The sequence below is a fragment of the Erpetoichthys calabaricus genome, chromosome 12 (genome assembly GCF_900747795.2).
Source record: "Erpetoichthys calabaricus chromosome 12, fErpCal1.3, whole genome shotgun sequence".
NCBI classification, from domain to species: domain Eukaryota; kingdom Metazoa; phylum Chordata; class Cladistia; order Polypteriformes; family Polypteridae; genus Erpetoichthys; species Erpetoichthys calabaricus.
Window position 1 is genome coordinate 8,334,953 of NC_041405.2, and position 27,729 is coordinate 8,362,681.

The 27,729-nt window shown below is 39.3% G+C and overlaps 1 protein-coding gene across 1 annotated transcript; it reads right to left on the reverse strand.

Annotated features, from left to right (window-relative positions):
- Positions 1-626: 626 nt before the first annotated feature.
- Positions 627-27,729, reverse strand: LOC114662263 (tyrosine-protein phosphatase non-receptor type substrate 1-like). The gene is made up of 6 exons (XM_028815654.2): positions 27,418-27,729; positions 26,875-27,213; positions 15,464-15,748; positions 12,451-12,726; positions 10,340-10,435; positions 627-5,544 (listed from the first exon to the last, which is right to left on the reverse strand). Exons 1-6 carry the CDS (start codon positions 27,470-27,472, stop codon positions 5,309-5,311), a joined length of 1,287 nt encoding a protein of 428 aa, XP_028671487.2. The 5' UTR covers positions 27,473-27,729; the 3' UTR covers positions 627-5,308.

Consider the following 27,729-nt stretch of genomic DNA (forward strand, 5'->3'; position numbering starts at 1 on the left):
ACGCTCCCACCCTCCATGATTTTTCATACCTCCAAAGATCGGAGGGAACAGATAGTGATTGCCATTCTTGGATTTGCGATTCTTTAGAGAATCGGGGGTTTACTGGTAATTTACTATTGTAGCCATTTCAGAGAATTTGACTTACTACTTTACTTTCATTCCTTGCTCTTTTATCGGAGGTCAAAACCAAAGAAAATCAACTGCAAACATCCAGCTTGTCTCTCTGCTGCAGAATGATGGAAAAAGTGGAAAAAAAATGTAACCATAAACCTAAGATTCTGTCGACAGATGCAGCGTGCAGTATTCACTGACGATGTAGGGAGAACTTTCTGGTGGTGTCTCATTGGAAAAAAATAGAATTTCCAGTATGCTGGCAACCCCATTAATCAGCAGATGGGGGAACCAAAATGGCAACCTTGTGATTTCGTTTGCATGCAATGTACCATAGGTGGCTCTGAACGTTTTATTTCTAGAAGTTTCAAGGCATGAGTTGGTCATGATGTAACATCACGAAAGGTACAAGAGGAGGTGATCAGAACATTCCCATCCTCTTCGCCAATTGTTGTGTTTAGACAGAGAGAGAGAGAGAGCACACACAGATTATCTTAATAAATGAAATGCCTTTATTATCTTAAAGGTGCAACAGACCGCAAGGAAATCAGTGCAATAGTCATTCATTGAAAGTTTTGGCAAGGCAGAAGCTACTAAAAACCACTTAACATAATAAAAAGAACAATAGAAAACAAAAGTAGAAAAATACAAACAATGTAGTGGATATGTTTCTTTTTTCTTTTTTTTTTTTGACAAAATTTATAACAATATAGAATCACCATTCTCAAACTGTGTTATAAATACTGCATATTGTTGGACAGGCAAAGCAAAACAAGTTTTATGTTACAGTAAAAGAACGTTTGTGGTGTGATTTAACTATTCTGACTCTTTATCTACTGCTACATTGCATTTTACAACCTAACTAATGTCAGTGAAGAAAAAGTCATTTTGTTTTCTATGAAGTACTCTTAAAGTTGCTATAAAGTATACACTAAGCAAATTAAGCTAAGTCTAAAACTCCTGTAAGGCAACATAAAACTCACACTGCCATGATGCAAAATCCCACCAACAACTCCTGCTGCTCACCCTCTAAGTTGTCAAGGCTTCCTATGCCTTGGGGTTTTGCGTCAGATTCTCATGAACCTTCTTACTGGATTCCATCCTAAATTCACTTCTCCAATGGCACACGGAGTTTGACTCCTAATAGTAAAGGTTCCCTGCTGGCCAGATAGAACCTACTGTATATCACAATTTAGCACCATAAAGTTTACGTGTGTTTTTCTTCTTAAAGATATACACTTTAGATCAGTGTTTCCCAACCTCGGTCCTGGGGGCACACTGTGGTTGCAGGTTTTTGTTCCAACCAGCTTCTGTTTTTAATTGGACTCCTGGGCTAATTAAGTAATGTGTTATTTCCCAAGTTCCGTGTTTTGGGAACAATATAGAAATTAGAAAACTAAGTTTGGTTAAAAAAAAATGTATATATTGTGATATGTGGCCGGCCGTTCATCCCGGCCAATACCCCCAGGCCGCCAGGTGGAGCCCTCCCTGCAGCATGGAGGTGCCCCAAATGCCAGCAGGGAATTCTTGACAATGCAGATTTTATCCCCAACCCTGCTGGATGCTGTGGGGGCCACTAGGGGACGCTGCAGGGAGGAACAAGGATTATTGGCCCTACGCCCCGGAAGTACATCCAAGTCACATGGACAGGAGGAATGGCGTGCTTCCGGGGTGAAGAAAAAGGATTTTTATCTGACCCGGAAGTGCTCCTAGTCACGTGGACAGAGAGGGCGAAACACTTCCGGGTCAAGGACTATAAAAGGACTGTGGGAAATCCCAGAGGTCAAGCTGAGTTGGGTGGAAGGGTGGCAACGCGTCTGGGAGTGGAGGATTGTATTGATTGTTTATTGTATTGATTATTGATTTATTATATGAGTATTGTGGAGTGTAGGTGCTTTGTGCACTTTATTAGTGTCCAAATAAATAATTATTTGACTTTTACCTGGTGTCTGAAGAGTGGTCTGAGGGTTCAAGGGGTCGAAAGACCACAATCTGTCACAATTTTATATATATAAATTAAAATGTACCAAGCAATTATATGGGAATAATGTATTTTGATTTTCATTCTACTTTTCTAGGTGTCCTAATTGTTTAATTAATCAATTATTTACTAGTTAGTGGGTCTGATGCTAAAGTAGTTCATTTTTAATTGTCATTAATAAGATACAACAAACTTGGAAAAACTGCACAGGAAGGGCAAAATATAATGAAATCAACAAAAGGGTTAAGCATTTAAATAATAGCAAAAGCAGAAATATTTCTAAATGTCTTATGAATGTAAAAATCACGCTGCTGAGCTTTTCTGAATGTAGAATAAAAGAAAAAAAATACCAGCTAATTAAATGAGCTCAGTGTTATTAGGTGTTGTCACTGATTAGGAATCTGGTTGGAACAAAAACCTGCAGCTACAGTGGGCCACAGGACCGAGTTTGGGAAACACTGGTCTAGATGAATTAGTGACTCTGTATTTTGTCCCAGGATCAATCAGTATGTTAGTGGGTCCTGCAATAGACTGCTAAACTATCCATCCAGCACTGCCTTGAACATTAAAACATAAGAAATCTAACAAATGAGACAAAATCATTCAGTCCATTGAGCTACTTTGTTAAACTAATAGCTAAGCTGTCTCAATATCTTATCCACATACTTCTTAAAGGTGGTCAGTGTTTCAGCTTCAGCGTCATATATTAGTACAGGGGTCCTCAATCACAGTCCTGGAGGGCCGCAGTGGCTGCAGGTTTTTATTCCAGCTAGTTTCCTAATTAGAAAGCAGTCCATGCTGATAATGAAACTTGCTATTGAACTATTTAGCTTGTTAATGCTTGTATTCATCCAAAAGCAATTTGAATTGCACTGTAGAGTTTCCTTCTGTGAGAACATTATCCATGTGTTTTGTGGACCAGAATAGATTTTAACTTAATGGTCCTTCAAATTCCCCTCTCATTCATTTCTAAACATTTTTTTATCACAAATACTTCATGGTAAGTAAGCACATTAGCCGGAGAGCTACTGGTTTATTGGTTCTCTGCATCTCATTATTTACTAATGTCTGATTAAGAAAACAGGCAACAATTAAAACTTAAAATGCTGCTTCTAAAATCTAAAATAGGCAATTAGGGATTCTGAATGGTAACAGGCAAGAGAACTAAAATTAGGCTCAAAAAATGTATTGCTTTAGTAGAAAATAAAAGGGTTTTAATTAAGAAATTAGTTAAAGTGAAAACCTGCAGCCATAGCAGAGCTCCAGGACTGTAACTGAGGACCTCTGATCTACAAAGGAACTAAAATGTGTCTTTGATGAATAAAGGTACTAACAAAACTAGAGTTAAACACCAGCTTTGATTATCAGCAAGGACTGAGTTCTAATAGGACACTGGCTGGAATGAAAACCTGTAGCCACTGCAGCCCTCCAGGACCGTGATTAAGGACCCCTGTATTAGTAGATTGTTCCGGATTCCTTCAACACTTTACATAAAGAAGTGCTTTCTGACGTCATTCATTTCTATTGTTGTCCTCGAATACGCAATGAACCGCTAAGTTGAAAAATTCTACTGGATGTACTTTATCAATGCCTTTTGAGATTTTTGAAGAACTGGATTCGGACCCCATGCAGTCTGCTCTGCTTTGCTTGAGACTATACAACCTTAATTCTCTGAGGCTGTCAGAGTACAACATGTCCTGGCCAACACTTAGTTCTCTTACCTGCACAACTTCAAGTACTGCTGCCTTTCTTGGAGTTGGCTGACTAGAACTGCACACAGTCTCACAGTCCAGATGCAGTCTCACTAGTGTATCATATTGTCGGAGCATAAAGTCCTTTGAATATATGCAACAGTTTTTACAATATAACCTAAGATATTATTTGCCTTCTTAATAGCTGATCTAATGCTGCTGGACAAGGTATTAACTAACTGATGAGGTGCTACATGCAGTTTTTGTGTGGCGTGGGTGTACATACATTAAAGTATAACATATTTGTTTCAGCATTAAAAGGCTATTTGCAGCAGTGTTCGGTTCTCCTAATATAATCAGATCACTTTACTGCACTCTTATTGCAATAAGGTCATCTAACAAGAATGAAGCTGCTTTGAGTAACTGTAAACAGTTACATTCCATTAATGCACCATTAAGTCATATGTAATGCCAAGATGAGACTGTCAACCATCATGTCTCCATGGCCTGGGTCTACCCGTGATTCATTTATTTTGAGGCATACTAGCTTTGGCAGACATGATGGTGCTGTATGTGGTGAATGGCTTGCTGGTAAGGTAACTAACTGGCTGAACCCTCAGTTTTTCATATTGCCTGTGCTATTCATTGTAACAGCAATCCCATCATTACATGAGCTGGGTAATAGTGGCATCCTTCTCAGATGCTGGCACCTTATGCCTTTCCTGGACCCTCAGAAGGCAGAGGAAACAAGCTATAACACCACTCATGGTCTTGCATGCTCAGTTGTGGACCAAAGGCAGATAGTCTTGAATGCAGGTGGAGGGGTCTTGATGCATCAGGTGGGAAGCTGCTCTACCAGCCAATTAATGTCTGCGGACATTGTGATTGCATATGTATGAGGCTGATTAGCATTGAGTTGCATTCACAAATGGATATTTAGAAGATCATTGTGATTTATAAAGGTTAAGTGTGAAGAAATGTGTGTATGCCATTTCTTATAAATCTGATTTTTGCTTAGCATATGCATTGTGCTGTTTTTAGGCATGCGCACATTTCTACAATCAAATTCATGCAAAATTTTATAAATGAGGCCCCAGGTGTTAATTAATGTTATTTACACATTTATTACAAGCAGCAAAACCTTTCCATGCTGTACCAGCAACAAGGCACAATCCAATCATGAACACACCTTTAGTGGGCCAATTTAGAATCAACATTCAAACCTATCTGCATGCCTTTGGGATATGGGATAAAGCTAGATAAAGATTTGGGTGGCATGGTGGTCATTGCTGCTGCTGCACAGTTTTTGGGCTCTAATCCACATATGGCTATTGAGGGTTTGTGTACTTTCAAAAAAAAAAGGCTGGTTTCTTAGGCAAGTAGGAGACAAAAACTCTTAACCTGTAAGTACCTAAAACTTTTTGGGGAGCAGTGCTAGGCAGATAACACTGAAAATGAGGGGGGGTGGAAAAAAAACAGCTGACAGTTCAATGGACCACAGACTCTTCAGAGTGACTGATATATGCTAGTGTCCTTTCCTTTGATATTTTTCTTGGCCTGTGTGATTTTGTTTGGTTTTACCCTTTTTTGTAGCATTTCGCTTTCTGAACGTTGCCTCTCCACCTGTTCTACTTTTCAAGAGCGGGGATCTTTCTATTCGACTCTCATTTTGGATGGTTCTCTGCATTGGACGAATTGAATTCCCACCATCTGGTGTGGAGATTGCCCCTCTTTCAGTGCCAGCGGTGGAGGACTTGTGACCTGTTAGAAGGAGAGACAGAGACAAGGACGTTAGCTGTAAGGTGTTCAGCTTAAGATGTTAGTAAACATGGAGACTAAATTAGAAGAGAAAAGTAGTTGTGCTCTGTCCAATAACTCTGTCCATTGGATTAGTTGTGGTCTCATCCATTAAACCTGCTGTAGGCATCCATGACGTTCAATCAATATTTAATGTATTGCTGTGGTCTGGGAATACAATAAGCTATGTAATCATATACAATTGTATACAAAACCTGTTTAGGAAATATTACTCTTTCAAATATAATATATACAGTATTTCTACTTATTATTATTATTATTATTATGTTACATTGCTTGCTTTCCCTTTACATTATACAGAGTTGTGTTTTGTTTTTATTATTATGGTGGCCTGTGTGTGGTGCTCTTGCCATTCCAAAAACTAACAAATGCTAAAGAAACTAAAAATATAAGAAATTGAAAGGGTTTTTATTACAGCTAAAAACAATAACAAAGAAGGGTTCATGGTTTTGGAGGCACATACAACAAACAAGACACTAAAACTACCTTTTACACCTCCCCTGTCTTCACCTTCTCTCTTTATCCTGTGCTGCACCTCTCTTAGCCTTCCTTCTCCCAAGTGAACTCTTATTCCTAAGTCACATCCCTGGAGTATTTCTGAGGGCACTTCTAGTGTCTTCTGAAGTACCTCCAGGTCAGACATAGCCCTACAAAACTTCTGGGGTCATCTGCCCAGAGCCCCATCTGGTAAACCCAAGTAGTTGTGCCAGATTGCTGGGTCATATTTAACAAAAGGACCTGGAAACTCTTCCGGGGCTTCAAAAGCTGTCTCCTGCTTGCCAGCATTTATAGGGGTGGGAAATGTACAATCTGTTATTGTTTTTCATTCCTTGAATAACTCTGCTTCAGCTTCAGCTACATGTTTTGGAAGTCTGTTCCAGATTTCCACAATTCTTTGAATGAAGAAGTGCTTCCTGCCTTCAGTCCTTAAATGCACATTCTATTACTTTCCAACGGTGTCTTTGACTATGTTATTCACTTTTAAGTTGAAAGAATCCTGCTGGATCTACTTTATCAATGCCTTTTAAGATTTGAAGACCTGGATGAGGTCCCCACATAGTCTTCTCTGCTTGAGAATAAACAGGTTTAATTCTCTGTGGCTGTCAGAATACAGTAGGTCCTTATGTGCCTGGGATACACTTGGTTCTTTTATCTGTACAGCTTCAAGTGCTGCTATGTCTTTCTTGTAGTGTGGTGATGAGAACTGTAGATAATCCTCCAGATGTGGTCATACTAATGTGTTATATTGTCTGAGCAATATAACCTAAGATATTATGTGCCTTCTTAATTGCTGATCTAATGCTTCTGGACAAGACACTGGCTACCCACAATCCTCAATTAGAATTGTGGGTAGTCATCCATTTTGCAAGTGCATTACAAAATTTTAAATGTCCCATGTTAGTGAAAAAAACATAACAGACCTGGAAAGTCTGAAGTTCCTTACAAAGATGAAGCAATTCCCTTTTATGATTATTATTAGTGAATAGTATTTCTTATTGGGTGATATCCAGAAAATTCCTTTCTTGTTCAGATATCATTGTTAAGACCTTGCAGCTCCCATAGTTATATGATGGAGTTTTATGAAAGGTTAAAGTGTCCGAACCAAAATCTCTAGTAGTCATTGTCACTATGGAATTTATATGTCATCCATTTTAATTATGGTGTAGAGATTCTGGTTTCCTCTCAGAAGCCAAAGAATTGTAATAATGAGTGTGACTGTGGCCCTGCATCTCCATCCTAATATTATGTTCATTTTTTTTTTGATACCACAGCACTAAATGGAATGAGTTCTAGTGATGGGCAATTTAGACGGGATTCATTCTTTTTGAATGACTTTTTTCAGTGAATCATATGAATCAGTGAACTTCATTGGAAGTGCTAAAGCGCGTGCATGTCCTATGTGACGTCTTCAGTCGTCTCTTGCGTGGATGATGATGGTAGATGTTTAAAGTGTATGCACAAGAACTGCCTGAATCAAGAGTCTTGACATTCACAAACTGACATTTACAAGATGATTGTAATTTGTAAAGGTAAATTGCAAGGAAAGGTGTATACAGCATTTTTTATATGAGGGACGTTCAAAACGTTTCCGTACTTTTTGCATCTGTGGCTATGTGCTCAAGCAAGAACATGTTTTGCTGATGGCATTAAACAGTTGGTATGACGCTGGGAAAATTGCATCACAAAGGAAGGTGATTACGTAAAAAAGTGATGGAATTTGTTTTTGAAATTCTTAATAAATAGTTAAAAAAAGTGCCACACCATGATAGAACAATTTGAATCCACCTCCGATCCACCTGGCCTTACTCCCCTTCCATTTAGTCTCTTGCACGCACAATATATCAACCTTCCTTCTCTCCATCATATCTGCTAACTCTCTCCCCTTACCAGTCATACTGCCAACATTCAAAGTTCCTACCCTCAGTTCCACTCTCTTTACTTTTCTCATCTCCTCCTGCCTCTGGACACGTCTCCCCCTTTTCTTAGGCCAACAGTAGCCCAATTTCCACCAGCACCTTGTTGGCTAACAGTACTGGTGGTGGTTGTTGTTAATCCAGGGCTTGACTGATCTAGTATGGAAATTTGTATTGTCCGCATATTGATTTGGCAAAATTTTACACCGGATGCCCTTCCTGACGTAACCCTCCCCATTGATCTGGGCTTGGGACCGGCATGAAGAAACACACTGGTTTGTGCATCCCCTGTGGCTGAGTTCTGGAATATACAATAAATAAGCTATGGGAATGCTGTCAGCTAGGACCAGCCTTAACTAGTCAAATCAGACCACATGTGGTTATACAATCTGTAAACAAAGGCCATGCTACTTTTTACTTCTGACCACCATCCTACAGATCAACCACTTTTTTGTAAGACATACACACTTACAAAATGTGTGTGCAACACTAAAATGGCTATTTCCTCATGCCGATTAAGAATATTGTGTGTCATGAACCTTTTTGCCCTCCTGACACAGAACAGAGCTGCAGCTTTAGTTAATTTAGAACATGGATGCCAAGGGAAGGTACGACACTTAGCAATCATCATCTTTGGCATCACTGAGGTCAAGGAATGCACTAATGCTTGTGTTGAGGTCCTTTTTGTACTTTCTGTAAAGATCTTTGGCCTCTTTCTGAAATTTTGAATCTTTTCAAGGCTTGTCAACAGAAACACTCTCTTAACTTGCTGGATGGGTTGCTGACACTAAAATGTTCAGCCCTGCTTAGCCTGCTGCCTATAAAATATCCAGCCCCTCCTAAAACTTGATATGCTCACAGACCAATGTCTTCCCACCATACCAATGAGCTGTTGCTTGACAGCTACTACACTAGCTTCTCACAAACCCAGCAATGGGCCCAGACTTACTTATAACACCATTACAAGTTTTTAAAATAAAATTTTGGGAACCCTGTTATTTTGATGTTCTGGCTTTCAAGGGTTTCAAAGTGTTAATTACCAGACCATGGGCTCCTTGTATTTTGAACCTTGGATGGCATCTTCACAAGAGGATCATTCTCTAAATATAATATACATTTTATGCACTTTTTCAATTCAATTCAGGGTCACAGGTGGATTATCTCTGTAACACTAGGAACAAGGCACAAAGCTACCTTGGACAGAAGGTGACTCCATAACAGGTCCAACTAATATACATATTCACACACACCCTGCGTCTTCTTACATTCACCACTTGACCTAACCTGTACAGCTTTAGGATGAAAACTAAAGTTCCATTGTACAGGAATGGGGAAAATGTGTAAACTCCCCAGAGATAGCAACCATGGATATGAACCCAGGACTCCAATCGCTACATCAGCCATGCCACCATCCATCCATCATCCAACCTGCTATATCCTAACTACAGGGTCACGGGGGTCTGCTGGAGCCAATCCCAGCCAACACAGGGCGCAAGGCAGGAAACAACACCAGGGCAGTGCGCCAGCCCACCGCAGGGCACACACACACACACACCAAGCAGAAACTAGGGACAATTTGGGATCACCAATGCACCTAATCTGCATGTCTTTGGACTGTGGCTGATACCTTATGAAAACAGGACTAAGAAATAACGAAAGAATGGGGAGTTTAAATTTTAAGTGTGAATTTATTCTGATGGCAGAAAAACACAAACAGAGAAGCATTGGTAAAACAGATATTTCCAAAGGTATTTCAAAACCAATGGAATCACAAAGAAATTCAGGATATTTTTTTTGCAATCTATCATGGTAGCAAAGGGTTTAAAGCAGGAAACAGAACTGGATAGGGTCCATGTCCACAACAGGGCCATTTAATACACAAACCAACACTCACATGCATTATTTAGTATTGAAAATTAACAAAAATACATGATTTGATAATGTAGGAAGAAAACTAAGCTATAATAATAATTCTTTGCATTTATATAGCGCTTTTCTCACTACTCAAAGCGCTCAGCAATTGCAGGTTAAGGGCCTTGCTTAAGGGCCCAGCAGAGTAGAGTCTCTAATGGCATTTACGGGATTCGAACCGGCAACCTTCCGATTGCCAGTGCAGATCACTAGCCTCAGAGCCACCACTCCACCTTTGCTATGCAGAGGAAAAGCCACACCGAGAACATATGAACTCCACACAATCCACATCAGCTGTTTGGGATCAAACCCCAGATGGTGGAGAGATTAAGCACAACTGCTAAGCACCATAGCTCCCTGTCATATGAGAAAGGATAATAGTTTTAATAAGGTTAAAGAAACTCAATACTTACATAGTTTAAATAGTAGTAGTACTACTACTATTACAACTACTGCTGCAACTACGAATGCCAAGATCCTGTTCCTCTTGTTCTCAGGCATGGTTGCACCTGTTTAAAACAACAATTAAAATATATATTTATTCAGTGGCCTGGCACCCTGTTCATGGTAGTTTCCTGCCTTGTTCCAGTAGTTGTTTGTCTGGGATATACTTGGTGTCTGAATGCTTACATGCACGCATCATGGCTACCACTCGTTCTTTTGACGTGTCCTCTGAGCACATCATCAGAAATTAATGAGATGTGTGCACCAGGTGCAGTACCAGTAAAAATTTGGGTGGTGTGTATGATCAAGTTTTTGTCACATGACATCAGCATTGTCGTTTACTATCAACATCTCCATAATGACGAACATATCTGTTAGAACAGCTGGCATTAAATCGCCAGTCCTTTGAAAGTGAATGTGGAAATGTACAAGATGAAATTGAAGCAAATTTGAGAGAAATATGTCTGTGCAAAGCAAAAAATGTCAGAGGAAAGAAGTCGGATTCAGGCGTTGCAAGATAACGCACTGTGACGGCAAGCCAGATTGCAGCTCCAACAGGATTGATGTGTGTGCTTCAATGTTTAATGAATAATTCGATGCAGTGAAGCTCATCATCAAAATTAAATTCTGACATATGAAAGTATTTGTGGTGCTTTTCTTCCTCCATTTCTCACGTTGGCAATCAATAACCTACCATGGTCGAAATTACTGAGATCACAGATCCCCATTCTGGTGTTTGCTTGTGACAGCCTTTACAGAAGCTTGATCTCTCTCTCACTTTTTTGTTGTTTTTTTACAATTATTGCTTTTTAATGTCATTAATTATTAATATTAAGATTTGACTTCTGGCTTGCTATGATAAATTTTTATGAATTTTTAAATTAAATTGAAACGATGTCGCAGGATGCACATAAAGCATCTGATGGCTACCTACATCTATAATATCTAAGAATATAAGAGACTAAGGGGACCGTAATCTGGAATATATTAATAAATATTTCCATATTCACTTGGTAGTACTGGAATCACCACTGCCTAAAATGCCTTGCTACTTCATCTTCAGAATTTATAAAAGGCAAAGATATAGAATGAGGAGAAAAGTTAGATGCTTGTCTGAGGATGGAAGAGGCAATGGTCTAAAGTGAGGATAAAGGTAAAGGTGGACAGGAAACAGACTTAGCTTGACTCCATTTAATGAGAAATATTTGATTGCTTTTTATTAAGTAGTATGAACTGTTACATCTCATAGCAAGTTGCATCGAGTTCAGGTACTGTAATGTTTTGGTTACCTCTTATTTCAGACAATATTTTAATGCTGGAGATTGGAGATTCATGAGAATGAGCGATGTTGAAAAAAACTGAAATGTGTGATTCAGACGATGAAATGCGGACTGAATTCATCCATGTCACTGCATACGAAGTTATTGTAAGTTACATTATCCTGTCTGATTAAGCAACAGAAATGATTCACTTGGTTACTAATACCTAAATGCTGAATCATTGTGATTGTTGGTGACTTCAAACAAGAAACAAAAATTTATCAACATGTTAAATTTGTGAACCTTACAGGCTGCTTTATTCAAATGTTAATGCCTTTAAATATAAACCTGTGGTACAATCTGAGAAGGTCTCGCCTCATTTACTTCCACCTACAAATCTGTTATTGATGGCAGCAGCACTATATTATCCAATCCAAACATTTCTATGTGTGTTTGGGGGGATTGTTTTTATTATAATATCTATTTTTTCCATTTTTCCGTAACATTTTCATTTCCCCTTGCAGACAAGTAAAGTATCACCTATCTCTCTATTTACCTGATGTGAACATTAACTGAAGTTCCTAACTAATATCTGGTTGTTTTTGTGTTGTGCTACTGCCAAATGATTGGCTGATTAGATAATTAGAAGGATAAGCAGGTGTATAGCTATTCCTAATAATTTGTTCATGTACACTCTCTCTCATTACTAATGATTATAATATTTTACTACTGAAATTCTGATTGTGCTTGTTTGTCACTTCACCACAATTTCTCTCACAGGATCTCTCAGAAAGCAATGTGTGTGTGAGTGTGTCCCTTACCTTCAAGACTAAAGGTGACATCTTCAGTAACCAGCTTGTTTAACCCCTCCACTTCAGCCTTACAAGTGAAATTCAATTCATTTTCTTCATGGGGAAGCATTAAGGCCACTGTGCCTGAACACTCTGTAGCATTTTTGCAATTCGATTCATTATAAGTGGTGCTATTGTGAATCCAGCTGATGTTGACTTGACTGAAAAGGCAGCCATCCAGCTTACATGTCACATTCTGCTTCTTGCTCCTCAAGAGAGTTCTGTGTGACACCGAGAGTGATGGCTCTGTTTTAGAAAGAGAGGGCAGGGAAAAATTAAAGTGAGCTTACGAACCTGCTGTCAGGTGCAGAGTAAATCCAACTATGAGAAACACTTTTAATACCAAACAAAAGTTTTACTTTTATATCCGTTATAACTAATACAGTTGTTGTAATAGAATTATACAACTTGTTGGCAAAGTTTTTTTGATTTCATTTGACATTATTTATTATTTATTTTTTTAGATTAGACTTCTGCTTTCCTTTGGTCAATTTATCATTTGACTTATGAAGATATATCTACTCTTTATTATAGTTATAATGGTTTGAATAGTTTATGTCTCTTATTGTCCTGTTTAGCTTTTGTTTCGATTAGTTTTATTTCTCCACTGTATATGTTTCTTACTTTATTTCTTTCAAGTTAATAATTTTAATAAAGGGTGGCACAGTGGTAGTTCCACTGCCTCGCAGAAAGGAGACCAGAGTTTGCATCCTGGATCCTTCATACGTGGACTTTACACATTTTCTCCATGTTTGTGTGGGTAGACCTCGGAGTGCAACGGTTTCCTTCCAAAGATGATGCAGGTTATTGGCAATATTAAATTGGCCTTAGTGTGTGGTTGGGGTTAGTGGGTAATAGGACCTTCCATTCGCTATGCACTAGTATATAGGCAAACATTTTATCATAACTAGAACCCGGGATGCGAACCCTGGTCACCTTACTGCGAGGCAAAAATGCTGCCGGTGTGGTACTGTGCTGCCCCACATGTAAATGGACTATTCTAATTATTTCTTGTCATTTTAAAGTCAGTCTATGATCTGCCTTGCAATTGGTAAGGCATGGAGGGCAAACAGTTTCAAACTGTACTGAACACACTGACGTACAGAAGTGAAGCCTATGTAAGTTCACCATGGATAAGTAACACAGCTTTTACAGTAAGTATAGAACGTAACAGAAGTTTAAAAATAAAAAGCTAAGACTGTAAAGAAACAGAGAAGAAAGTTTTTTCCACTTTTGCCTTTTATTCTGCTTGTGTAATAACTTTTTTCCTGAATTTTGTGCCATGTTGTTTTGTTAAACTTTCGCTAAACCTTTTAGAAAAGAACCTTATTGGACTGTGGAATTTCTTTTGTTACAGGTTTGACTCATGCTGGATCCTACCATGCCAACTTAGTAGCTGCTTAACTTTGGGAACCTGGAAACTTAACTTTAAGCAGAGTTCTGCTCCTACTTTTAGCCTATTCCTGTATTTATTTTTAAAGGAAGGACGGAGGCTACCAAACATTGCAACTCTCTCTGAACCAAAAGCTTTCTGTTGCTTATTATTATTAAAAACACTAAAATATCATGTTAGATATGTATATTTAATTATACCAATTGTTAACATTTGTCTCTGTTATTCATTGCATACTAGACAAAGAGCCCGTTTCGACAATGTAAGATGAAACGGGCACGAGTTTGTGTCAGTAGTGTATGAAGAACAAATGAATAGTAACGAAGAAGTTGTTTTGTAATGATTGTAGTCCGCTTTACTCATTACTGTACAGGCTTGTACTGTTAGTTGATGAATTTTCCAGGCCTATAGTATAATATTGAATGATGAATGTTCCAGTACAATATGGAATAGTAATAAGTATAAGCACCACAAACCTGATATAGGAGTATTGATTGAATGCGTAATTGAATTAGATTGCGTAATTAGGCCTGGAGCTGTTGTTGAAATTGCCTTTCAGTCCTCTAGAGCTTTAATCGAAGTCGCCTTTCTCTTTGAATTTTTGTGGCCATAAATCCGCTGCCTGCCGCGATGTTGGGGTTGGATGTCGGTCTCGTAAGTATTTCGGGCAGCTGTGCAGAAGGCGACTGCGCATTTGGCTTCGGACGTGCGCAGAAGGCGACTATGCATTCGGCTTCGGACGGACGTGAGTGAGTGAGTGAGGAGGCAGGCGAATTATGTATTAAGATTCTTCTGCCTTAGTCTGCCAATTTCTAAAACTGTTCTAAACAGAAAGGTACCCCAAACAGGTTTACCAAAAATAAAATATGGTAATGTTGGCAGACTGAACCTGAGAGACAGAAACAGAGACACACATGCTGTGCAGTGCCTGGGGTGGAGGAGTGAGAGGAGACCACTCATGAATCTCACACTTTCACTTCCTCTTTCATTGCATCACTAAAGAAAAACTCACCAATCACACCAAAGTTAAACTGACCAATCAGATTGTTCTGAGGGACTGGACTCACAGACCTTAGTGTTTTATTATATAGTAGACAGACAGAGATAGTTACTTCCAGAAATATCAGCGTACAACATAAGCTGGAAAGGCATTCACCTCTCTCCCTGGTTCATTGGTCAAGAGCCCTGTCTTGAGCATCCGACTGGATACCCAAAAGTAATGTGAGATTTTTTTTTTCATTGACGTTTTTCACATTATTTGCCACTGTTACAGAACATTACAGGCTTCTATTATATCATATTTTTTTTTCTCTCATTCTGTATTAAAACTGGATATTATTTTTTTTTGGCCACCACTATAAACTACATGGAGTAAGTAACATATAAAATGACTTATCATTTTTAGTTAGAGTATTCCATTAAGGAGGAAAACGGGCGTATCCAGAGGAAAAAAAAAACACAAAACAAAAAGTGTATATGTGGGGAGAATAAGTGAAACAGAAGAAGTGTAAAATGAAATAGGAAAGCAATTTTGATCTAGAATCATAAGTCATGGTGAGTGGGAATATTAACATTAAAAATGACTCTTACTGCAGATTTGTAGCGATTTCTCCAGAGGCCTTCCCTCCAGAGATTCATGATTAACCCGACAGGACAGCTGACCTCCACCTGCTGTTATGTTGTATTGTATCACCACATTAAAAGTGCCATCCGGATTAGGGTACAACTGCTGATGTTCCTGATTAAGTAGAGGTGTTGAATCCACCAGCCACTCCAGAGTGATATTTCCAGGGTAGAAGTTCTTGGCACTGCATTCCACTGTAGTTGGTACATCTGTCTCAACCAGGGATGGCTTCAGAGAGATGTGAGGAGCAGCTGAATAAAAAACAAAAGAGTTTCAACACTAATTGGCACCCTATGAAAAATAATGGAAAGACTAATATAAAAAGCGAATCCAGTTTCAAATAACAAGGTCAACTCATTCTATGCATGAAGCCTACTAACCTTTTTATGTGCTAACAGGTCCCAGTGTTTTAACTGGTTAAGTTTTAAATACTCTCATGGTGCCATCTGACTTGATGATCTGTTCCGGGCCCTTTATGTGAAAATGTGTTTATAGCCCAACTCAGTTCATCAATTGGTATTCACACAACTTGGTAAATATTATAAAAGTTGAGCTCACAAGGCCCTGAAAGTGTTTCTTTGACTACCTGTAATACTAGGGTGTTGTACCGTGTTAGCCATTATGAATGTCGTGAAAAGCCAAGCAAAATGACCCCTTTTATTGGCTAACTAAAAAGATTACAAAATGCAAGCTTTCGTGGCAACTCAGGCCCCTTCTTCAGGCAAGTGTGTGGAGAAGGATGTTTCTGATGTGTGAATTGCATCAAAGTGGTCAAGAAAACTGTAACTTAACTTAATTTGACTACCTGGTAATTTGTTTTGTGTATCTAAAGTTGCAGCACCAGGGGACTTTTTTTTTTTTTTAATTTTACTCTTACTCTTAGTTTACTCTTTACTTTTACTCTTAGTCCTAATTGATATGTGCCATCCTGTTCTTGGGCAGACACCCGTTGACATCAACCAGTGATAACAGTGTCAAATTATGAAGGGAAAAATGTCACCTCCTAATCTCTGCTTCCTCAAGCTGAAAAGACCAACCAGCTTCAGGCTTTCTTCATACATCAGGCACAGACAGCAGTCACTGCTCTTTGAACTTTTTATAACTCTAAGAAGTCCATCTTTTAATAATACTAGGGGGCTCTGCCCCCTGCTTGCTTCGTTCGCCAACCCCTGGGCAGTTGGTACACGCTATCCACTTTGCAGATCTGCCACTCGCGTTTGTGGATGTGAATGTACAATTTAAACAGATTGTTATTTTCATGGGAATTGTTACATATGGATAATAGAACTAACTATTTTACATTACAGCGAATAATTAACATAGTAAAAAATAGTACAATGTAATAAATTGAAAGAAAATCATGTTTCATGTTGCGTTAGAGGTATTCGTTGTGTTACACATTTTCACTTTGTTTGGCTTTGAAATTAATACGCAAATACATTTTAAACGTACACTTTTACTGTAAAACTTCAGGAAAAACAATATTTGAAATTAACTTTTCGTCAAGATCGCATTGAATTTTGATTCCGTGTTTAGACTAACATCATGACAACGCAACATATAACTGCCCCGAGTGAATATCTTTGCATTTTCTCTAATAAATAAACCAACTTTTTTAAATGTTTGCCCCGTGATTTGTTAATTGTCATAGCAAAAGCTATTCTAACGGGAAACTGTAAACGTTTTAATATGAATGGCATTTTAAGATCTCCTTTGCTGTCTAAAGTTATCCGCAGAACATGTACTACATTACCTTTCTTGTCGCCTGTTAAAATTTTACATGTCAGTATTGTTCGACCAATTTTGAATACAACTAATCATGTCCTATTGCACAGCCCATCACTTAGACGTAAGTTACACAATAACATTACGATATATCCTTCTTTCAACAGTAATTTGACCGGTGGAAGACAGGACGGTATTAAAGGTTGTAGATATTCTACGGGATATTGTAAGTTGACGTTTTCATCTTCCGCACCATCACCACCAACTGTTTCAGCAGAGTCTATTGATATGCATTTAACCAATTTTCCATTTAACCGATCGACAATTTTTGCATTAATTCGTTTGACATCATCGTTTCTCGGTGCTAGGATTGGCCATGTACTCATTTCTTCTGTTGATTACCCTTCGGGATGAAATTCTTCAATAAGATTTGGACATAAGTCTTTGTTTTATTGGGAACTTAAAGTGAGGAAAACGTAAAAGTTTATAAAAGCTGAAAGCGCAGGAACTGTGTCTGACAAAAGCATCCACGAGACTGAGAGGTGAGAGGACCGTGGGTGTGGGCTGTCAACCGGACCCCCTCTACCAACCTGAAAAAATCTCTTGGCAATAGTCTTGTCTCATCTCAAAAATTTCTTTTATAATAGAGAGATAACTTCTCAACTTCACTTAATCCAGTTCAGAGTAACAGCAAGAACAAATCTGCCCGAGTCATACTGCGCTGCAAGGCAGGAAACAACCCTGAATAGAACACACACACGGAGGACTAGTTTAGAAACACTAACAAACCTAACATCTCTAGGTATGTGGGAGGAGGAACAGAATCCATTTATAAGAATTAATACACACACATATTAGGAGAACATGCAAACACAGCACAGATAACATCAGGGTATGGGATTTGAAATCAGAGGGCTGAATCTGTAAGGCAACATTGTTAACTAATGCACTACCATCCCACCCTCTTTTTTGTAATATGGTGACCCAAACAGCACACAGTATTCCATGTGTGTTATAAAACTTAATCTTAGTCTCCCTTTCTTGCAGTCTTCTCTGGTTTCCTTTAATTTACACTAAGTTGTCCATGAGCACCCGATTCACGTTAGCTGGAAGAATTCTATATTAATACTATTACCTTTCTTTTTAAATTAAGAATTCTTGAGTGCCTAATTCATGTTTCAACTAGGTAAATTCTACATTAATGATATTATTCTTAATTATTATTCAGAATTATTCTGGGACAACTTTATTGCTGGAAGTGATAAATTCCCATGTGTTGTGCTAAATTCCCATATGACACTCTCAATCTCATACTTAATGAGATTCAGTCACATTAGTCTGTCACAGTGACCTCTCAAGGAGGAGAAAATGGCTGAAACAAATTCTGCTTGGCCTAATAAATGACTATTACAGTTTATTCCAATTGATATAGACACTATTTATCACAATAAAACCAAATTTTGTCTTATTCCAGGTCATGGGAACCAGAGAGAATCTCAACAGAAAACAACTATATGGAAACAGTTCTAGTCCTTCACAAGGCACACATGCATTTATATATCCATTCATCCATTCTCCAAACCTGCTATATCCCAAGACTGAAGCCTATCTCAGCAGGGCACAGGGCAGGGACAAGTCCATTGCAGGCTGAACATACACATCAACACCAGAGTCAATTTAGTAACACCAGTGCCCCTAATCATCATGTCACTGGACTACGGGAGGAAACCAAAGCACCTAGAGGGAACCCCACACAAACACATGGAGAACATGCAAACTCCACAGGGATGACTAAAGTAATCAGAGATAAACAGACACAAGAGGAATCTGTTGGATTCCAATAGCAGCAAATGAGCTGAAGATTCAAGCCCAGTCTCCTGGAACTGTACCACCAAACTGAAGGAATATCAAATCAAAACATGAAGGGAAAAACAAAAAGGTAGAACAAAATTCTCAGTAGCTCCCAAGTCTTAGGCAGGGTGGCATCTGATCTTAAGAATTGAAGCTCTCAGTGCATTTTAGTTTAAAATGAATATAAAGTAACACCAGCTGTCAAAGCTCAGCCTTCAGGTAAAGGACAAAATCATACTTTTAATTTTCTCTTTTCACAGGATTCTCAGATTAATTTGCAGTGGTCACCTAATCTCATATCTAATTTTGCAGAACAAGCTCTCATATATGTTAACACCATTACCACGGCTGGAGTTCTACATGGGCTAATCTGGTTGCAGTCCAGAACTCTGCAAGCTATAGGGGCCCTGAAATTAATTAAGATGTATGAAAAAACACTTGTTTTGTTTTCAAAGAAATATTCCCACTGCTGGGCTGCCTGATCTAGTCCACATTAATCCCGTTAATTTGTCCCTGTTATAACTCGTCCACTGCTAGTCACACACACAAACACCGGTACACTCAAGTTTAGACGTCTCCAGTGAACTGCAGGTACTGATGGAGGTTGGCTATTTGGAAGCATTTAGGGCAGCAGAAGAGCTGAATATGACTTGTAGGAACAGAAAGCGTGTAAAGAAGAAAATGATCTGACGTGTGACAGTTCTTCTACAGGCTGCTGGCGGCATATTAGGTCCTAGCTCTAGTGATAGTGAAGCATACAAAAGTTGCAGATTTTCCATAAAATTTAAATTTCTGATGCTGCTTCTAAATGTGTGGTGCAACAAAAGCTTTGCGCAACTTCAAAGCTGTAGTTCACAGATCTTCAGGGAACAAGGCAAATGGACCATGTATAGAAGATTCCTTCCAGAATTTCAATGTTAATACTGTAAGCAGTTAGATGTAACTGAATTATATTGACAGGCATGGAGGCTTATCCAGTGGCGCAAACTGAAATAATATCCCAGGGGTGCTCATTTGGCATGCTGTTAGGCATGATGGAGGTAAAGGCTTTCACTGCCTTGGTCAATTTTCTAACCCGCTAATCCAGACTATTGTTGCTGGGGGTGTGTGACGGTGCGGGTCCTCCATGCTCCCTCTTTCAGTTTTGGGAGCCTCTTGAACTCAACACCATCGATAACGTCACCAAATGAGCCGACAAATGGGGAGAAAACATATGCTAAACAATGAAATCGTGCAAAGTGCTTTAATTAACAAAAAACATCATCAAAACAGTGTCCAAAGTGCAGTTCTCCAAAATCATAAATAATCCATAAAAACAGTGAAATCCAAATGCTTAAAACCAGGCTAAAAATGAGAATAAACACCACCAGTCAATGGTTCATGTAAGCCGACCCAAACTCCTTCCAAGTCTTCCAGCACATCCACTGCTCATTCAGCAAGAGAGACTTCAGCAGCCGTGGTCCTATCTATCCGTCGGCGTTTGCCACACCAGACCACTTGGGGTCGGTTGTCCTCTTGTCATCCTGCATGTCCACGCAGTCGTCCCATACAGGGGGACATGCAAACTCCACACATGGAGGACCAGATATACGAATCTTAGTTTCCTTACTGAGAGGCAGCAGCACTACCACGGTACCACCATGGAGCCCACTGCCTTTATTGAACATAATAACTCAAAAAGTTTGATGTTTGAAATGTACTGATCAACAAAAAAATTATTTGAACACCTTAAAGACCATCCTGGATATGGTTCACAAGAGAAAACATTTCAGCTTACTTGTCACCTGTTTGCATTTTGTTGACAAGACCTTACCTATATCTTCACACATTAGTAAGAGATCATTAGAAAAAAATTATACATAATATATATTCTCTCTCTCTCTCTCTCTCTCTCTCTATATATATATATATATATATATATATATATATATATAGTCATGGATGGCTTGAGGTTCAGTCTAGCCGTGACGTCCCGGAAAGAAAAGAAGGAGGAAGAGCAGGCTTTTCAGGGTACTGCATCCCCCAGGACACTAGGTGGCAGCTCCCTTGGATGGCAATGGTTCCCTGGATTCCCTCAAAGCATCCTGGGATGTGGAGTCCATTTCCTCAGCCCTGTTGGGTGCCGTGGGTGCCGCCAGAGGGAGCTCACAAAGAATCTGGGGACTTCTACTACCGTCTTTTTCCGAAAAAAAGACACTGTCTTACTTTCTTTTTTGGTCCAAAATACGCACTAGGGCTTATTTTCGGGGGAGGACAAAAATAAAAGTATATTTATATATTTTTAGTTAATATTTATTTATTTTACACAGAATACAGAAATTAAAATTTATTCAATTACAGTCATGTCATCTTCTTCTGGAACATCGTCATAAATCAAGATTTACACCCCTGGAGTCTTCCACAATTCCCTTTTTGTACTCGACGGAATAGCTCTTTCGTTTTGTACTCATTTTAACTGCGGTTAAAAATTATTCACTTTATAAAAAATAAAATTACGTATGAGGAAATAATCAGACTTACAAGACTGAAATGAACAAACATTGTATCTGCACTGTCGCTCAATGTAGACTGCTGCCTTAACGAACAATTATTTATAGTGTGCGCCAACGATGCGTTCCGTCGCATTCCGCATATGCATGCCCCCCTCCACTCCCTCCCCACCTCATTCGACCATACTCTGCGATACGCGCGACGCAGTACAACACAGCAGAGCAGAGCGGACACAATATTTATGTATTCATGCTGCCTTATGTTGTATTTTTAAGATAAATTCCAAGAATTAATTTGAAACGAACTGTAGAGGTAAACAATGAATTTCTCGGAATATTTTATTTCAAACATTTCTCTGAAATACGAGTATTAGGGAAGCTAAACATACTTAATAAATCAACAGCATTTTTTAACGAATTATTTTTTTCACATTATTTTAACTAGGGCTTATTTTCGGGGGAGGGCTTATATTACAAAAAGTTCCGAAAATCTCGATAGGACTTATTTTCGGGGGATGTCTTATTTTCAGAAAAAGACGGTATTACGATAACCCGGAAGCACTTTGGAGCCACAAGGACGGAAGCCCGCAGTACTTCCAGACTGCATAAGAAAGGATGATGTGGCATTAACCCAGAAGAAAAGATGGAGTACTTCCGGGTTATAGACTATTTAAAGGACTTTGGGAAACCCAGCAAGGAGAGCTGGAGTTGGGAGGTTGGGTGACGAAGCTGCTGGGAGTGGAGGATTGTTTATTGATTATTATATTATATATATATATTCTCTACACTTTACATAGGTGATCAGACTTGACTTTTTACAGTCATTCATTTGGTCCCATCTTTGTATCCTGAACAACAGGCAAATTTTAATTGTAGATGCATGAAAGTACTCGGAGCCTGAAAACTGGTAAAAAAAAACTAAACATGCTATAGTGCTTTGTTTTTATGTTACTTTTGTACATTTATTTTTAATAAATTTTGGCTTTTGTTTTCCTTAAAATAAAATAACTTAAGTGCCAGAATAATGGAGATGGGTCCAGCTGCAGACCTCTGGATTGCAGGTTTACTTAACTTGAGTTAGTGACAAGTCAAGTAAAATGACCCCTTTTATTGGCTAACTAAAAAGATGCAATGCACGCTTTCGAGGCAACTCAGGCCCCTTCTTCAGGCAAGATGTAATCAAAAGAATGTCATCGAAGAAGGGACCTGAGCTGTCTCGAAAGCTTGCATATTGTAATCTTTTTATAGAAAGTCAATAAAAGGGGTCATTTTACTTGACTTGTCACTACATTCATAACAGCCAACACAGTACAACACCCTCGTACTATTGACTTGATTTAGATAACCCTCCCCCAGTCCTGATCTTAACCACAGTGTAACCAGGCGTCATCACTGACGTATACTATAAAACAACAACCTCCTCAATGGAGTGGAGCTCTAGGGGTCTAAAGCTAGAGTCTGTTGGGAACAATGTCATGTCATTTACTAACCTGCTTAATCCTGGGTCATGGGGGTTACTGGAGCCTATCCCAGTTAGCACAGGGTGCAAGGCAGGAACAATCCCCTGGACAGGGTGCCAGTTAATCACAGTGGAACAAACTCAGAGAACAATTTAGCACCATCAATTCACATAACCTGCATGTGTTTGGACTGTGGGAGGAAACCCATGCAGACACGGGGAGACCATGGGGACTTGAACTCTGGTTTCCTTATTGCTAAGCAGTAGTGCAACCCAGGGGCATAGCCAGGAATATGTTTTAGGGTGGGCCTGTGAAAATATAGATTTTCTAGTTTTTAGTAGGATATATAAAGGCACTTTTCCAAACAATAAATCTATTCAAACTGTGGTACATTCACATAACTGAATTATTAGGACCATGCAAAATTTTCAAGGAAATTGAGTGTTGTTTTGCCACAGCGGACTCACACACACAATCAGTCCCTCCCTGTCCTGTAAAATTTTATGCCAGATGCATGCATTGGGGCTTTAGATCGAACTGGTCGATGATTTTATCATGATCTTGATTTTCAGCAAGATCATGTTCAAATGATGAGATAGTGAAGTTGTTAAGACAAACTGATGAACTCAAACACATCCTGATCCGATTAACAGATGAAAAACTCTCTCAACACTGCAAGTTGTACTTGGCATACCACTTTGAAACCAAAGGAAAATAAAATAAATACCAAATCGATTACAATATTGAACAGAAACTTTCATATACAATGAACTGATTGGCTGCGCTTATGGCCAATCAGGGTAGGCCTGGGCCCAGCCACGCCCACCGTTCCCTATGCCACTGGTGCGGCCACAGTGCCATTCCCAGAATAAAGTTTTAAAATATTTATTCCTCCCTCTCTATTTCTCTCTCTCTCACACACACACACACACACACACACACACACACAATAAATAGTTTAGGGATCAGACTGAGTTTTTGATATTTGGTATTGTAAGAAAGACAGCAATAGTAAAGAGACACGGCTCACATTTTAAGGTGCACCTCTCAGCATGCACAAGAGCAGATATTATGGGATGTTCAAAAAGTGAAAGAGATGCATGTGTACTCTAGTCATTTCCGCATAGAGAAATATTTGTTTGCAATAACTAAGAGTCAGTAGTGTCCTGAATTAATAAGAAGTGTGTGTTAATGACCAAAGGGGGGTTCATTTGCGTTTTACTTGCGTTGTATGCTTTTTATACATTAAGATGCATAGTTGTTTAAGTGTATTGTTTAGCCTTTATAGGTTGGGAATGTGCCTTAGTGTTATTTACATGCAGCAATATTATTTAAGAATAGTTTATGGTATCACATCAATGTACTTTGCTGATACTTTATTGATTTGGATTTCATATTGCTGATACGCTAGTGCCTAATTTGAGTAATACTGACATCTAGTGGACTTTTGTGTAATTTACCAAGTAGTTTTATGTATTCTTTTTATTGTAGACCACACATACACATATATACCTACTCAAATACAGGTGTATATCTTCAAATAAATAAGTCAATTTCATTCTGAGCTGCTGTGTGGTACACTACAAGTCCTGAACACACTACAGATACACAGGTATAACAATATATACCTATTCATAATCTCACATACTGTTTTTATATTTTTCTGGATTTGCATACACCTGATAGATAGATACTTTATTAATCCCAAGGTGAAATTCACATACTCCAGCAGCAGCACACTCATAAAGAAAATATTAAATTAAAGAGTGATAACAATGCAGGTATACAGACAGTCAATAACTTTGAATAATTTTAACATTTACCTCCCTTGGGTGAAATTGAAGAGTCGCACAGTGTGGGGGAGGAACGATCTCCTCAGTCTGTCAGTGGAGCAGGATGGTGACAGCAGTCTGTCACTGAAGCTGCTCCTCTGTCTGGAGATGATCCTGTTCAGTGGATTCTCCATGATTGACAGGAGTCTGCTTAGCACCCGTCACTCTGCCGCGAATGTCAAACTGTCCAGCTCCGTGCCTACAATAGAGCCTGCCTTCCTCACCAGTTTGTCCAGGCGTGAGGTGTCCCTCTTCTTTATGCTGCCTCCACAGCACACCACCGCGTAGAAGAGGGCGCTCGCCACAACCGTCTGATAGAACATCTGTACCATCTTATTGCAGATGTTGAAGGACGCCAGCCTTCTAAGGAAGTATAGTCGGCTCTGTCCTCTCTTGCACAGAGCATCAGTATTGGCAGTCCAGTCCAATTTATCATCCAGCTGCACTCCCAGGTATTTATAGGTCTGCACCCTCTGCACACAGTCACCTCTGATGATCATGGGGTCCATGAGGGGCCTGGTCCTCCTAAAATCCACCACCAGCTCTTTAGTTTTGCTAGTGTTCAGGTGTAGGTAGTTTGAGTCGCACCATTTAACAAAGTCATTGATTAGGTTCCTATACTCCTCCTCCTACCCACTCCTGATGCAGCCCATGATAGCAGTATCGTCAGCGAACTTTTGGACTCCGAGTTGTATTGGAAGTCCGATGTATATAGGCTGAACAGGACCGGAGAAAGTACAGTCCCCTGTGACGCTCTTGTGTTGCTGACCACAATGTCAGACGTGCAGTTCCCGAGACGCACATACTGAGGTCTGTCTGTAAGATAGTCCACGATCCATGCCACCAGGTATGACTCTACTCCCATCTCTGTCAGCTTGTCCCTAAGGAGCAGAGGTTGGATGGGGTTGAAGGCACTAGAGAAGTCTAGAAACATAATTCTTACTGCACCACTGCCTCTGTCCAAATGGGAGATTATATTATTATATTACATACTCACATACTACTTGCTGTTCTCATATTGTGCCGAGTTAAGTCATATTGGCTCCTAAACAGGGCTGGATTAACCATCAAGCACAGTAAGCATGTCCTTATTGGCATCGGCCCTAATTTCACCACAGAAATTTTCCGTTGCCGGATTTACCAAACACCATATAGTGCAAAACTGCAAATGGTGCAGCTGAACCAGTTTCCACATTAATTGAAAAAATTATAAACACACATGTATACAGTATACAATAATAAAAGTAATAATGAAATAGTAATAATAGAGACGGGCTGGATGCCTTATCTATACTAAGTACAGAAGCAGATGTGTTATGCATATAAGACTTTGCAATTAGAAAAAGAGAAAACTTTTTGAATATAAATAAAGCGGAATATACAAAACAATAAACATTATTTTCGATCTTAATGTAAGTTTTTCTTCTTTCATTTGGAAAAATTTAATTTTATTTTATGGTGTATTATCCATCCATCCATTTTCCAACCCGCTGAATCCGAACACAGGGTCACGGGGGTCTTCTGGAGCCAATCCCAGCCAACACAGGGCACAAGGCAGGAACCAATCCTGGGCAGGGTGCCAACCCACCGCAGGACACACACAAACACACCCACACACACAGAGCACACACTAGGGACAATTTAGAATCGCCAATCCACCTAACCTGCATGTCTTTGGACTGTGGGAGGAAACCGGAGCGCCCGGAGGAAACCCACGCAGACACGGGGAGAACATGCAAACTCCACCAGGGAGGACCCGGGAAGCGAACCCAGGTCACCAGATCACCCAACTGCGAGGCAGCAGCGCTATCCACTGTGTCACCATGCCGCCCATGGTGTATTATATTGTTTATATTTTGAATTTGATAGAGATATACAGGTATATGGACCCAGCGCCATTACCGACCCTTTGTTAAATAAAAACAACAACAACAAAAAACCCTGCATTTCCTAAAACGAATAGAAAGCCTGGCATATCGAATTATTGAAAGTGACGTTCCCAGTCGAAGATGCTTCTTACCTGTAACTCTGACGCGGACATTGCCCTTGTCTTCGTTTGGAGCCTCTAAAACGTAGCACTCATAGACCCCTTCATCATCAATGGAGACATTCTTCAGAAGCAGGGACGCGTTATTCCTCTCTAGATCACTTTTTTTCAGTTCTACCTTGATGCTGTGTGTTATTCTTTCAAACGTGCACGCGGCCAGCTGCTTGTTTTTGTGTCTCCAGATCACTGCGACGTACTTTATCTGATGTTCAGGCTTTTCCAAAGAAAACTTGCATGGCAGCAGTACGTCCGAATAAAGAGCCGCAGTCACTTCGGGTTTTGGGGCAGAGACCCAGAACTGTCCAGTGACGCCTAGCAGAATGGAAAGAGAAAGATTTTGAAGTAGCCTATGCATGAGTATGTGCATTTTCCACACTTGTGCACAATCGAAACTTGCCTTGGTTTATCCAGTAGGTACGTTAAAAAATATACTGTATTATCAAAAAATAGGGCCCCCAATTTTCCGTTTAATAGTGATCTTAAATAGGCTGGCGATTTTTATTTTCAGATACTTACTGGGAATAAAAAAGAGTGCGATGAAAAGTGTCATGGCTTCTAAGGCAGCCGGCATTTCTCTCTGAAGTCGTAATGTCTGATCAGCTGATACCAACTCACCGTGAAGAAATATTAATTAAATTCGCACATCAAGTTACCACTGAACTCCTAAATGAAACAAAATGAAATACATGCAAACACGAATAAAAAAAGAATTTTATGATTGAATTCAAAAGTATTTAACAGCGAGGACGAGACTTCCTACTTCCTGCAAATGAAGCTACTGTGCATTAAAGATTACACGTATTTTGCTACTGGGATTCTTTCACCTGT

Bases quoted from the DNA above. Each gene is read 5' to 3' on its own strand.
- LOC114662263 (XM_028815654.2), bottom strand. From the start codon at position 27,472: ATGCCGGCTGCCTTAGAAGCCATGACACTTTTCATCGCACTCTTTTTT. The intron at 27,214-27,417 runs GTAAGTATCTGA...CCATTCTGCTAG, and splicing joins CGCACTCTTTTTTATTCCCA to GCGTCACTGGACAGTTCTGG. The intron at 10,436-12,450 runs GTAAGGGACACA...TGTTTTAAACAG, and splicing joins TGTCACCTTTAGTCTTGAAG to GTGCAACCATGCCTGAGAAC.